Genomic DNA, 13,068 nt, shown 5'->3' with positions numbered 1-13,068 from the left:
CGTAATGAAACCGACCCATGTCTGCCTTCCTCCACCAACCTGCAGCAACCAGCCAAAAGACAACATTTCCCCGTTCCCAGGTGAAAACACCTGGCCTTTCATTGGTAGACCCGCCACCACACCTGTGGTGTTTACCTCAGTGTGACGCAAGGACTGAGAGGATGGTGAGATGCTTTCTGCCTCAGAAATGACCGTGCAGGCCAGATTCACGACCCTGACGGGCTGGATTCAGGCCACAGGACATAGTTTGAGGACCCCTGGCCTACACTGACTGGCAGCAGCTCCCCAGAGTTTCAGGCAGGGATTTCGTCCAGCCCTTGCAGGAGATGTCAGGGGTTGACCCTGGGACATTCTGCATGCCAAGCAGATGCTCCCCATATTTCCCTAGCCTTTCAACGTTATGCTATTAGCAACCCTGGAGATTCCACATGCCTCTTTCGAAAGGAGAACACTCACCTGGTCAATAGGAGGAGTAGTAGTAGTAGTAACAACAACAACAACAACAAACTTATACCCGACCCATCTGCCTGGGTTTCCCAGCCACTCTGGGAAGCTTCCAAAAAAATATTAAAATACAATAGTCCATTAAATATTAAAAGCTTCCCTAAACATCATAACAACAACCATCCATTTTCAGTCCTTTGAATTAGCAATTAAGCATTTCTGGAAAGGGAAATGGCATACTTTTGTATATTAACATAAAAAGCATGCATGAGAAAGTATTACTCATTTATGATGAGAATAGGATTTATTTATTTTGAACTTCGCTGGGTTCCTCCTTGGCAGCCAGTGCGATTGTTTCAGCAGGGCTAGAACTCAGGACCCGCTGCCTTGAGGGACATCTAAGAGCAGTTGGGCAGGAGAAAGGTCTCCCTTGGGAGGTGGGGGACTCGCCTTCCTTGGAGGTTTCTAAGCAGAGATCGGACGGCCATCTGCCATGGATGCTTGAGCTGAGATTCCTGCATTGCTGGGGGTTGGACTAGATGACCCTGGGATCCCCTCCTCTCTCTCCCCTCCGGAATTCCAGGAGGAGCTTCCTTGCCTCCTGCAAAGCCCTTTTCCCTGCAAGCTCTTCCTCTGGTTTCTGGCCAAGGGAGGGAGATGCTCAGAGTCCAGCCAAGAGCCTCACCCCCAAAAGGATATCTGGGCATGGGCGGAGCCAGGGGGGCAGTGCCCCCCTAAATGCATAAAAAATAATAAGAATCTGAGGTTCTGCCAAGCGAGAGAGGGCTGAGCTGGAGGGACTCGGCTTGGCAAGGGTTAAAGGGAAGTGAGCTGCCTTCCTAGAGAGGCCAGGAAGCAAGGGGGGGCCAGGTCCTCTACAGCCAAGGCCCCTCCCTCCCCAGTCCTTTCCTGCAAGGAAGGGGGGGTGTTACTTTGGTGTCTCTCCTGCAAGGGCCGAATCCCAGCCCCCTCCTGGGATCTGGTGAGTCCATAGCTGTCAACTTTCAGATGTGAAAATAAGGGATCAGCAGCCTCAAAAATAAGGGATCAGCAGCCTGATCCCGGGGACAGTCTACGGGACATCTAAGAATCCAGGATAGCAGCGGGAAACGGCGCTGCAATAAGGGAATTTCCCGCAAAAAAGGGAAGGTTGCCAGCTATGGGTGAGTCTCCTCTCTCTCCCCCCAGAGGGTGCAGTGGGGAGACGGTGGCTGTCCCAGGGCTGCAGCAGGGGAGGGTGCCTGGGGGGCCGGATCTGCTCCTGCAGGGGGGGGGGACCCCAAGTCAGGGAGGAGGAGAGGGTCCTGCCAGGGAGGGGCCAGATCTGCCACGCTCTCCTTCCTGCAGATCAGAGGATCCCTGACTCCCACGAAATCTCCCTTTTTAAAACAAAGAAGTCCCTGGGACTTTAACTCTGTGTGACATCGCTCAGTCTCATTGCACAGCGGAGGAAACATGTGCAAATGGTTTTCCAAAGCTGGTGGAGGAGGTGGACTAGTCCCCCCCCCCCAAAAAAAAAACAACGGGGAGAAAGGAAGGAAAAGTAGGAAAGAGAGGCCAGGAATAAAGAGAGTGATCCCAGGCCATGGTCTGGTTGCTGCATTGCAAACCAGTTTGTGTTAAGCTAATAGAACAACAAAAAAATCAAAAAATCAAGGGAGATGTCTTTGGCCCCACCCACTTGGCCCTCTGGGGGTTGGCCAGATACATTCCTGGCCCTCAGAAGAGAGAAAAAGAGATCTCACCCCACGAATCTGTCTGGACAGCGGCAGAGATTGCAGAAAAGGAGACAGAAGCAGGGAGTGGAGGTGGGGTTAGGGTGGGGCTGGGGCTGGGGAGCAACTCCAGAGGACCCCCAGGTGAGGACTCCCACTAGAGCCAAGCATCCATTTATCACAAGATACAAATGAATCCCTTGTCATTCGGTTCTGACTTCATGCATTGACTGGAAGGCAGCAGAAACCAGGTTGATTAATCTGACAGAAATCCCTTCCGTTGCCTACACATTCTGCATTGCTTGAAGCCTAGAGACTTATTTCTTCTCCTCTTCCTCCTCCTCTTTCTTTTCAAAAAGATATCTTATGGTTTGGGATGCGGTGCAATCCTGACCTGGTTCCCAGCAAGACTCATCCATGCTTCCTCAGGGAACCATTTTTTCCCCTGTCCTACAAATTCTGTAACAGAACAATGTATTTGCTTTGTAGGATTTGCTAGAGCTTCTCATTTAGACGGACAGAACTTGGCAGAAGACCAAAGGGTTCCTTCCGATCTCTCAGAGGCTTCCTGAGAGCACAGATGGATGAGCAAGACTCAGTTGGCCCTGAAGCAGGAAGAGGCCATGCCAGCCAAACTGGGAGCACTGGGGGATTCTGGGGAAACCCAGTGCAGAAGATCCTGGGTGAGGAGGACACCCTCCGCTCAGAGGTGCAGAGCCAGCAGGTGAGGCAGTTCTGCTGCCAGGAGGCCAAAGGACCCCGAGAAGTTTGCAGCCGACTCTACCACCTTGACCATCAGTGGCTGAAGCCGGAAAGGCACACGAAAGCTGAGATGCTGGACCTGGTGATCTTGGAGCAGTTCCTGGCTGTCCTTCCCCTGGAGATGGAGAGCTGGGTGAGGGAATGCGGAGCGGAGACCTGTTCCCAGGCGGTGGCCCTGGCCGAAGGTTTCCTCCTGAGTCAGGCAGAGGAGAGAAAGCAGGAACAGAGAAAGCAGGTGAGAGAGACTTTCCTTTGTTTTGTTTTTTTAAAGTAATATTTATTAAAGTTTTGACAATATAACATCAACAATAACAACAAAACAACACAAATACAGAAAATAAACAATCAAACAATAAAAAATACACAAAATTAGTTTAAACCTTCTATAGTATAACTTTCATTAGCTTGTTTCTTTGACCTCCTCACACCTCCCTTTTTGTATTCTGCTTCAATTTGTTATTTCAGCAAATCCTTTCCATCTTTCCCAAATTTTTATCCATATTTTATTAAAACAAGGTAATTTAACCTTTCCTGCTTTCCGTCAATAATTTATTGAACATATATTCTTTAAAATATTTATGCAAAAGTCAGATTATTTAATTCCAGTCTCTTTCTAAACTTCCTTAATTTTACTATGTTTCTGTAAATAGTCTTTAAATTTCTTCCAATCTTCTTCCACCAACTCTTCTCCCTGGTCTCGAATTCTGCCGGTCATTTCCGCCATTTCCATGTAGTCCATCACCTTCATCTGCCATTCTTCCCGGGTGAGTAGATTTTGTGTCTTCCAATATTTTGCGATGAGTATTCTTGCTGCTGTTGTAGCATACATAAAGAAAGTTCTATCCTTCTTTGGCACCAATTGGCCGACCATGCCCAGGAGGAAGGCCTCTGGTTTCTTCAGAAAGGTATACTTAAATACCTTTTTAATTTCATTATAGATCATTTCCCAGAAGGCCTTGATCTTTGGGCATGTCCACCAAAGGTGAAAGAATGTACCTTCCGACTCTTTACATTTCCAACATTTATTATCAGACAAGTGATAAATTTTTGCAAGCTTGACTGGTGTCATGTACCACCTATATATCATTTTCATTATATTCTCTCTTAAGGCATTACAAGCCATAAATTTAATACCAGTGGTCCATAACTGTTCCCAGTCAGCCATCATAATGTTATGTCCAACATCTTGTGCCCATTTTATCATAGCTGATTTCACCGTCTCATCCTGAGTATTCCATTTCAGCAGCAAGTTATACATTTTTGACAAATTCTTACTTTTGGAGTCTAGTAGCTGTGTTTCCAGTTTTGATTTTTCCATCTGAAAGCCAATTTTTTTGTCCAAATTATAAGCCTCCATTATTTGATAATAATGAAGCCAATCATGCACTTTATTCTTTAACTTTTCAAAGCTCTGTAATTTCAGTTTATCTCCTTCTTGTTCCAAAATTTCCCAATATTTCGGCCAACTGGCCTCCATATTGAGTTTTTTCTGAGCTTTCGCTTCCATTGGAGACAGCCGCCTTGGGGTTTTATTTTCCAATAAATCCTTAAATCTTATACAGACATTAAAAAGAGATTTTCTGACAATATGATTCTTAAATGCTTTATGTGCTTTGACCTTATCATACCACAAATACACATGCCATCCGAATACGTTGTTAAAACCTTCCAAATCCAAAATATCAGTATTCTCAAGAAGTAGCCATTCTTTCAGCCAGCAAAGCGCCGCTGCTTCATAATATAGTTAAAGGTCCGGCAGGGCAAATCCACCTCTTTCTTTAGCATCAGTTAAAATCTTAAATTTTATTTGAGGTTTCTTGCCCTGCCAGACAAATTTTGAGATATCTCTCTGCCACTTCTTGAAACACTCCATCTTATCTATAACTTGCAGTGTTTGAAACAAAAACAACATTCTAGGCAATACATTCATCTTTATAGCAGTGATTCGGCCCAGCATTGATAATTTCAAATTTGACCATATTTCTAAATCCTTTTTCACTTCCGACCAACATTTTTCATAATTGTCCTTAAATAAGTTCACATTTTCAGCTGTCAAATTCACCCCTAAATATTTCACTTTTTTAACCAGTGTTAATCCTGTCTCTTTCTGGAACCTCTCTTTCTCGATCTCTGTTAGATTTTTCTCTAGCACTTTGGTTTTCATTTTGTTCAATTTAAAACCTGCTACCTGGCCAAATTCTTGAATTAGTTCCAGTACTCTCTTAGTACTGGACTCTGGTTCCTGTAATGTCAGTACCAGATCATCAGCAAACGCTTTCAATTTGTACTGTTTTGCTCCAACTTGTATACCTTTAACCAATTGGTCTCTTCTAATTATTTTTAACAGAACCTCCAGAACAGATATAAAAAGCAATGGGGAAATTGGGCAACCTTGTCGTGTTCCTTTCTCTATCTTAAATTCTTCTGTAACTACGTTGTTCACAATTAACTTAGCCTTTTGTTCTGAATAAATTGCACCTATACCATTCTCAAACCCCTGACCAACCCCCACCCCTTGTAAATTTTTCTTCATAAAGCTCCAGGAAATATTGTCGAAAGCTTTCTCCACGTCCACAAATATAAGAACAGCTTTAGTGTTAATGTTCACTTGTAGTTTCTCCAAAATATTTATTATGTTCCTTGTATTGTCAGACAAATGTCCGCCTGGGAGAAAGCCCGCTTGGTTTTTAGAGAGAGACTTTCCTTTGGATACTCCCAGGGGGCTCCAAACAGGAGAACATCCCATAATGGTCTGCTGATGACCCATCCATTTTCTGGGAAAGCATCCATGGAATGAGATCTCACACCCTTCAAGTCTTTGTTATTCTCTTTCCTACATTTCTCACCATTCTCTGTTTTGAATCCTTGTTTCTTTTTCAGGGAAAGGATCTCTTTGCAGAAATGGACCTGGATTCCTGTGAGGCAGAGAGGCCTCCCTTGGACACCAGAGAGAGGCCACTGGGTAAGGAGGAAGGTGGTTTTTCTCCGTTTGGTCTCATTCTGTTGGTTTTCCAACTCATCTGAGGGTTCTTTTCATCTTGTTTTGGGGGGAGACAGTTGGGAACAAGGGTCCAGAGGAGGGGAGATGTATTTCTGCACAACAAACATATTAAATGGGCACAAACATTCAAATGCTCTCAGCAGGTAAGTCTTTCTCAAAAGCCCATCTGCAGTTAGAGATGCCCTGTTTCACCTGTGAAAGAAGCAGGCACTACTGGGGTCCTGCTTACCTTTTTTCTCTTGCAGGTGGCAGAAGGATGCCGGCAAGACCTCCTGATCCACCTTTTCATGAGGGCAGAAGGGAAGCAGCGGCTGTGGAACCAGATCAGGTCAGGGGAAGCTGCCTTGTGGGGACAGAGGCCGAGGGATGGAGCAATGTCATGGACTGGTTGGGCACAGAGGAATGGTGGGAGGATACAGCTGGGGAACCAGGAAGGAAGATGGCTGAGAGCCCAAGAAATGGAGGTAGAAGAAGGATTGGTGGTCAGAGGGGGAAGAGGGAGAAGCCTGGGAAGAGGAGGTGTCAGAAGCTGAAGGGGAAACAGGGCTTTGTGAGCTGGGAGACTCTGTGGCAGAATGCAGTGCAGAATCAGAGGCAGAAGAGGAAGGAGGCGAGTGGGAGAGGAAGGTCGGGAGGCAGAGGTGAGTCAGGATAAGGAAGATTGTTTCCCTCTCCTTTTCCCAGAAGCCACCCTCCATGCTCGTCTCTCAGAGCCAGGAGACCCCCTGCAATGCAGGAATCTCTGCTAGATTATCCAAGACAGATGGCCATCCAAAACAGGCTTATTTTATTTCTAGATTGATCACTGAATGCTCAGATTGGTTTTTAAGCAGTGGACAAATGAGAACAAATAGTGGCCTGGATTCACCTAACCAGCCCCATCGGCTGCAAAATGGGGCCTGCCCCCCATTCCTCCCCCTCTCCATGCTCCCATGAACCCCTGGAATTTGGCTCTAGGGCATTGGGAGGGAACTCCCCAGAACAGCTCAGAAGGAGAAGGTGGACCCTTCCATTGGGGAAACTGGAATGTTTGCGTAGGCAGAATGACTTGGACAACACAAGGTGGAGTACCACCTATTTGCACAAAGATGAACACCCATAATTAAAACTTAGAATAAAATATGCATCCATAAATAAAATGTGCAGCAAAGCAATCCTCTTGAAACAACTCCCCTGCGTGAGTGCCTGAGGGCCCCGCTCCTGCCACTCACCACCTGGCCCAGGGCGGGGCCTGACAGGCCTCATAAGGATGGTTGCTGCTGCTGCTGCTACTGGCCAGGAGGACTCGGAGTGGCGCAATGTTCTTTTTAAAATGTTTTTAAAATTTTCTTTTTTCCCTTTTGATTCCTTTTTTTTGTGGGGGGTGGCATGGATGTTTGGTTGGGTTCGGGAATTAGATTTTTTTAAATAAGGGTTTTATTTTGTTCTTAAGGGGAGGGGTCAGGGCTGCCGGGGAGTGGGTCCCAGCCCACAAAATAGCTGGGGCATGTTCCAAGGGGGGGGGGGGATGCACTGGGACAACCGATTTCAGTGATCACGGGTAGGAGGAGGAGTTACGCTAAGACCAGACCATGTCATTACTGAGGAGGCAGGTTTAGTCATTGTTTAAGGACTATCCCTGCCTCTGGGTCTGGTCCTGACTGGACGGATACTAGAATCAGCAAGCGATACCCACATGACCTGAAGGTGCTGCTGTTCAATGCCAAGTCACTGATTCATAAAACCACTGCCATCCATGACTTGATTATGGATGGAGGACTTGACCTGGCATGTGTAACAGAGACTTGATTGGCTGAAGCAGATGGGCCCTCTTCGATTGCATGGAGCCCACTCAGCCCCGTGGTTTTCCATGGATCTGAGGGCAATAAAACAATTGCTGAGATGGCTAGAGCGCCGGTGACGGATAACTCATTCTGAAGCTGACCAGACACGGGTTAGAGCTCAATGTCGAACCTACCAAGTGGCGGTAGTGACAGCGAAGAAGACTTTCTTTGCCGCCTCTGTTGCATCTGCAGAAAACAGCAGTAGGAGACTATTTCAGGTGGTTTGCAATTTAGCGGAACCACCTGCTACATCGGGGCCCAGTATGGGCCACATGATCTCCTGCAATGATTTTGCCCATAAAGTTGCTCATATTCTTGTTTCATCGACCTCCTCTCACCTCCCTTTTTGTATTCCACTTCTATTAATTGTTTCAGCAATTCCTTTCCATCTTTCTCTATTTTCTGTCATATAATTATCTTAACTTATTTTAACCTTATTTTCCATTAATACTATAATACCACCTGTCTCCTTGATCCTTGCCCATTCTGGCTTATAAAAGCTAGCCGGGAAGGGCTGGACGATGGGCTTTGCGAGGTCGTGAATGCTTCTCTCTGTGAGGGAGCCTTCCCAGACCCACTGAAAGAGGCGGTTATCAAACCGCTTATTAAAAAACCATCTTTAGATGCTGCCAATATGGCTAACTATCGCCCAGTCTCAAATCTTCCATTCTTGGGCAAGGTGATTGAGCGAGTGGTTTCTGAACAATCATAACATCCTTCTGGACCGTCTTGAGGGGATGGGAGCTGGGGGCACTGTCATACAGTGGTTCTGCTCCTTCCTCCTGGGCCGTGTTCAGAAAGTGGTGGTGGAGGATGAGCGTTCAGACCCCTGGACTCTCACTTGTGGGGTGCCTCAGGTTTCTGTCCTCTCCCCCATGCTTTTCAACATCTACATGCAGCCGCTGGGAGAGATCATCAGGGGGTTTGGGCTGGGTGTTCATCAGTATGCGGATGATAGCCAGCTGTACCTCTTTTTCAAATCGGAACCAGTGAAGGAGGTGAAAGTCCTATGTGAGTGTCTGGAGGCTGTTGGAGGATGGATGGCGGCTAACAGATTGAGATTGAATCCTGATAAGAGAGAAGTACTGTTTTTGGGGGACAGGAGGTGGGCAGGTGTGGAGGATTCACTGGTCCTGAATGGGGTAACTGTGCCCCTGAAGGACCAGGTGCGCAGCCTGGGAGTCATTCTGGACTCACAGTGTCCATGGAGGCACAAGTCAATTGTGTGTCCAGGGCAGCTATTTATCAGCTCCATCTGTTATGCAGGCTGAGACCCTACCTGCCCGCAGACTGTCTCACCAGAGTGGTGCATGCTCTGGTTATCTCTCGCTTGGACTACTGTGATGTGCTCTATGTGAGGCTACTTTTGAAGGTGACCCAGAAACTACAACTAATCCAAAATGCGGTAGCTAGACTGGTGACTGTGAGCGACCGTCGAGACCATATAAACTGGTCTTGAAAGACCTGCACTGGCTCCCAGTACGTTTCCGAGCACAATTCAAAGTGTTGGTGCTGACCTTTAAAGCCCTAAAAGGCCTCGGTCCAGTATATGTGAAGGAGCGTCTCCACCTCCATCGTTCTGCCCAGACACTGAGGTCCGGCGCCGAGGGCCTTCTGACGGTTCCCTCGCTGCGAGAAGCCAAGTTACAGGGAACCAGGCAGAGGGCCTTCTCGGTAGTGGCACCCGCCCTGTGGAACAACCTCCCACCAGATGTCAAAGAGAAAAATAACTAGCAAACTTTTAGAAGACATCTAAAGGCAGCCCTGTTTAGGGAAGCTTTTAATGTTTAATAGCTTATTGTATTTTAGTGTTTTGTTGGAAGCCGCCCAGAGTCCTGGCTGGGGAAACCCAGCCAGATGGGCGGGGTATAAATAAATTATTATTATTATTATTATTATTAAAAGGAAAGAAACAACGGAGCATTGTGTAGCAGATCATATTTCTGCTGTCTCAGAGGAGGACATTTCCCTTTTTCTTTTAGGGTCCAGTGTGCTTTGAAGATGTTGCTGTTCGTTTCACGGACAAGGAGTGGGCGTTGCTGGATCCTGACCAGAGAGCTCTGCATAAGGACGTCATGGAGGAGAATCGTGGGATCGTGGCCTCTCTTGGTAAGGCTCCCTGTGGGATCGTCATATCTGCCTGGAAATTCAAAAAATACCTCTATGGGACCAACCTCATCTATTTTCACAAAGCTCAACTGCGCCCCCATAACACCTGGGACACCCCCACAATAAAGAGTAAATTACAGTTTTTTCTTTGAACAATCTTCCTCAAATTATTCCTTTTTCTACCAGGATTGGGCTGGTCTGAACTTCTGAGGCAATCTTAAATGTCAGCTTCAGAATTGTTAGGAAAGATAAGTAGCTTCAGGTTTTTGTTTTTGCTCCTGTCGGTCTTGGGTTGACCAAAGAGACGACGGACATTGGAGATGGAGGGGATACCATGACTGGGCCAAACAAAATCCATCCCAGAGAAGAAGAGCTAGGCTTATTGAATTTCAGGTAGAAGTAGCAGTGATGAGGATGATGATGATGATGATGATGATAGTAATAGTAATACAGTGGTACCTCGGTTTACAAACTTAATCTTTTCCGGAACAGGACAGTTCTTAAATCGAGGTACCACTGTAGTAATACTAATAATAAAAAATTTTATTTCTACCTCCCACTCTGGGCGGCTTCCAACACATATATCATCATGAAACATAAATAATATGATCATGAAACTTAAATAATAATAATCTGATTCCATGTAAAAAGAACATTAATTTTAAAATGAACTTATACTAGTGGCCAAAATTGTGGAAACCTTTTGTGGAAAATGAGTAATATCATAAAATTATATAGCAATGGAAATATCATTTAATGAAAAATGTAATGCAATGACTTTTATGAAGGAATATTTATTGGAGCAGCAGTCATAAAGAAAAAATGTGAAACCTTTGGTAACCATTGGTAACCTTTAAGCTTTCATTACGGCCTTACAACACCTTCCCATGAAGTGAACCAAATTTTTAGTTCTGCAGCTGTAATAATGTGAAACCAAGGCTGAATTATTGCCTCTGTTAATTGGGCTTTATTGCTGGGTTGCTTCTGATTAACAAGTTTCTTTAGTCGATTGCATAGCTGAATCCTGTTGAAATAAATAAATAAATATGCTTCAGTATCTGGGAAAAGATCTCCTGCGGAACGCTTCAGTTTGGGCTCAAGCATTTCATTTATTTATTTGGGGTGCGTTTAAAGTTAAAGGGACACCTGACTGCTAAGTCCAGTGGCGAACCACTCTTGGGTTGTGGCGCTCATCTCACTTTATTGGCCAAGTGAGCCGGCGTACAGCTTCCAGGTCGTGCGGTCAGCATGACCAATCCTCTTCCGGCGAACCAGAGCAGCGCACAGAAATGCCGTTTAAAACCAACCAACTTGTTAGCAATCACGTAACACACTGACAAAAGTCAACCTAAGCATGTTGTGCTTCCTTTTTCTGCTTATTTGGCTATTATGTTTGATAGAATACAGATAATTGAACAAACTTTCTTGGATTGCATTCTTGATTAAATTATCTTCCCACTGATAATAACTTTATAATATTACTCCAAAAGAAGTGGGGTTATGAGCCATCAAACCTCTGAAATACACTTTTTCCCCAAAAGGCTTCCACAGTTTTGGCCACTGTTGTTGTTGTTTAATCGCTTAGTCGTGTCCGACTCTTCGTGATCCCAGGGACCAGAGCACGCCAGGCACTTCTGTCTTCCACTGTCTCCCGCAGTTTGCTCAAACTCATGCACGTAGCCTCGAGAACACTGTCCAACCATCTAATCCTCTGTCGTCCCCTTCTCCTTGTGCCCTCCAACTTTCCCATATAGCTTTAACTATATGGACCTTTGTTGGCAAGGTGATGTCTCTGCTTTTAAAGATACTATCTAAGTTGGTCATTGCTTTTCTCTCAAAAAGCAGGCGTCTTTAAATTTCGTGACTGCTGTCATCATCTGCAGTGATCAGCCCAAGGAAATAAAATTTCTCACTGCCTCCATTTCTTCCCCTTCTATTTGCCAGGAGGTGATGGGCCCAGTGGCCATGATCTTCCTTTTTTTGATGTTGAGCTTCAGACCATATTTTGCACTCTCCTCTTTCACCCTCATTAAAAGGTTCTTTAATTCCTCCTCACTTTCTGCCCTCAAAGTTGTGTCATCTGCATATCTGATATTTCTTCCGGCAATCTTAATTTTGGCTTGGGATTCATCAAGCCCAGCCTTTCGCATGATGAATTCTGCATATAAGTTATGTTACATATGCCTCTGTCCACCCTTCTGTCGCAAAGACCCTCTGCTGATTAGAGGATGCTCCTGCTTCTGAAGAGTTCTTAAGCTGCAGGTCGCTGTTTGATGCTGTTCCACCGACTGGAGTTTGCTCGGTTACCAGCCGATGGGCTGGAGCCAGCTGGGGGCCTGCCAAATGCCCCCGTTTCCCTTGAACGCATACCACCAGATTGGGCTGGTCTCAACTTCGGAGGCCATCTTCAATGTCAGCTTCAGAATTGTTAGGGAAGCTGAGAAGCTTCAGGTTTTTGTTTTTGCTCCTGTCAGTCTTGGGTTGACCAAAGAGACGACTGGCAGCGAAGCTCAGGTGCTGCCAGCCAGAGAAGAAGCAGGCCTAGGGAGAGGAGAGTTAGCAGCGGAAGGCAGAGAGGAGGGGTAGAGCAACTGTCATCTGAGCTCTGTTTCCTGCTTCTGCTCTCATGTGTCTTTGTCATATGACACAACTCCCTTCAGTTCTTCTCCATTTATTCCGGAGGCTCTAATCCCTTTTTGTCTCCATTGCAGATTCTGATGAATTGGAAATTGAGAACAAAGGTGACCGTGAAAAAATCCCCAGACAGGAGAAGCCACGTAAAAATTTGGAGTGTGGAGAAAGCTGCAGTGAGAGCTCCCATTACACTTATCATCAACAAACTCTTATTGGAAATAAATTCTATCAGTGCATGGAATGTGGAAAAAGCTTCAGTCACAGCCAGAATCTTGCTTCCCATCAAAGAATTCATACAGGGGAGAAACCCTATCAGTGTGTGGAATGTGGAAAGAGCTTCAGTCAGAGCTCCCATCTCACTTCCCATCAAAGAATTCATACAGGGGAGAAACCCTATCAGTGTGTGGAATGTGGAAAGAGCTTCACTGATAGCTCCTCTCTCACCTCCCATCAAAGGATTCATACAGGGTTGAAACCCTATCAGTGTGTGGAATGTGGAAAGAGCTTCAGTCACAGCCACAATCTCACTTCCCATCAAAGAATTCATACAGGTGAGAAACCCTATCAGTGTGTGGAATGT

General features: G+C 45.7%; 3 protein-coding genes across 3 annotated transcripts in view; all 3 read left to right on the top strand.

The window, feature by feature from the left end:
• LOC309340933 (uncharacterized protein) overlaps window positions 1–13,068 on the top strand; it is a 151,196-nt gene that overhangs the window by 23,976 nt on the left and 114,152 nt on the right. Inside the window, exon 5 of the mRNA XM_081860194.1 lies at window positions 9,728–9,854. Within this exon, the coding sequence (XP_081716320.1) occupies window positions 9,728–9,854 (127 nt within the window). The remainder of the gene's footprint in view (window positions 1–9,727; window positions 9,855–13,068) is intronic.
• The window catches only part of LOC309341212 (uncharacterized protein), a 118,530-nt gene that overhangs the window by 97,958 nt on the left and 7,504 nt on the right, over window positions 1–13,068 (top strand). The gene's annotated exons all lie outside the window — the stretch shown is intronic.
• Window positions 1,333–6,159, top strand: LOC309341262 (zinc finger and SCAN domain-containing protein 31-like). The gene is made up of 3 exons (XM_081860845.1): window positions 1,333–1,426; window positions 2,649–3,156; window positions 5,802–6,159. The coding sequence occupies exons 2-3, from the start codon at window positions 2,740–2,742 to the stop codon at window positions 5,943–5,945; spliced, it is 561 nt and encodes a 186-aa protein (XP_081716971.1). The 5' UTR covers window positions 1,333–1,426; window positions 2,649–2,739; the 3' UTR covers window positions 5,946–6,159.

This window comes from Podarcis erhardii (genome assembly GCF_964252035.2).
Source record: "Podarcis erhardii genome assembly, chromosome: 4".
NCBI classification, from domain to species: Eukaryota; Metazoa; Chordata; class Lepidosauria; order Squamata; family Lacertidae; genus Podarcis; species Podarcis erhardii.
The sequence above is the reverse complement of the archived record's forward strand: the minus strand, read 5'-3'. Positions and strand labels throughout refer to the sequence as shown.

Coding starts and splice junctions, on each gene's coding strand:
- LOC309341262 (XM_081860845.1), top strand. CDS start 2,740: ATGGATGAGCAAGACTCAGTTGGCCCTGAAGCAGGAAGAGGCCATGCC. Junction 3,157..5,801: donor AGCAGGAACAGAGAAAGCAG/GTGAGAGAGACT, acceptor TTTCTTTTTCAG/GGAAAGGATCTCTTTGCAGA.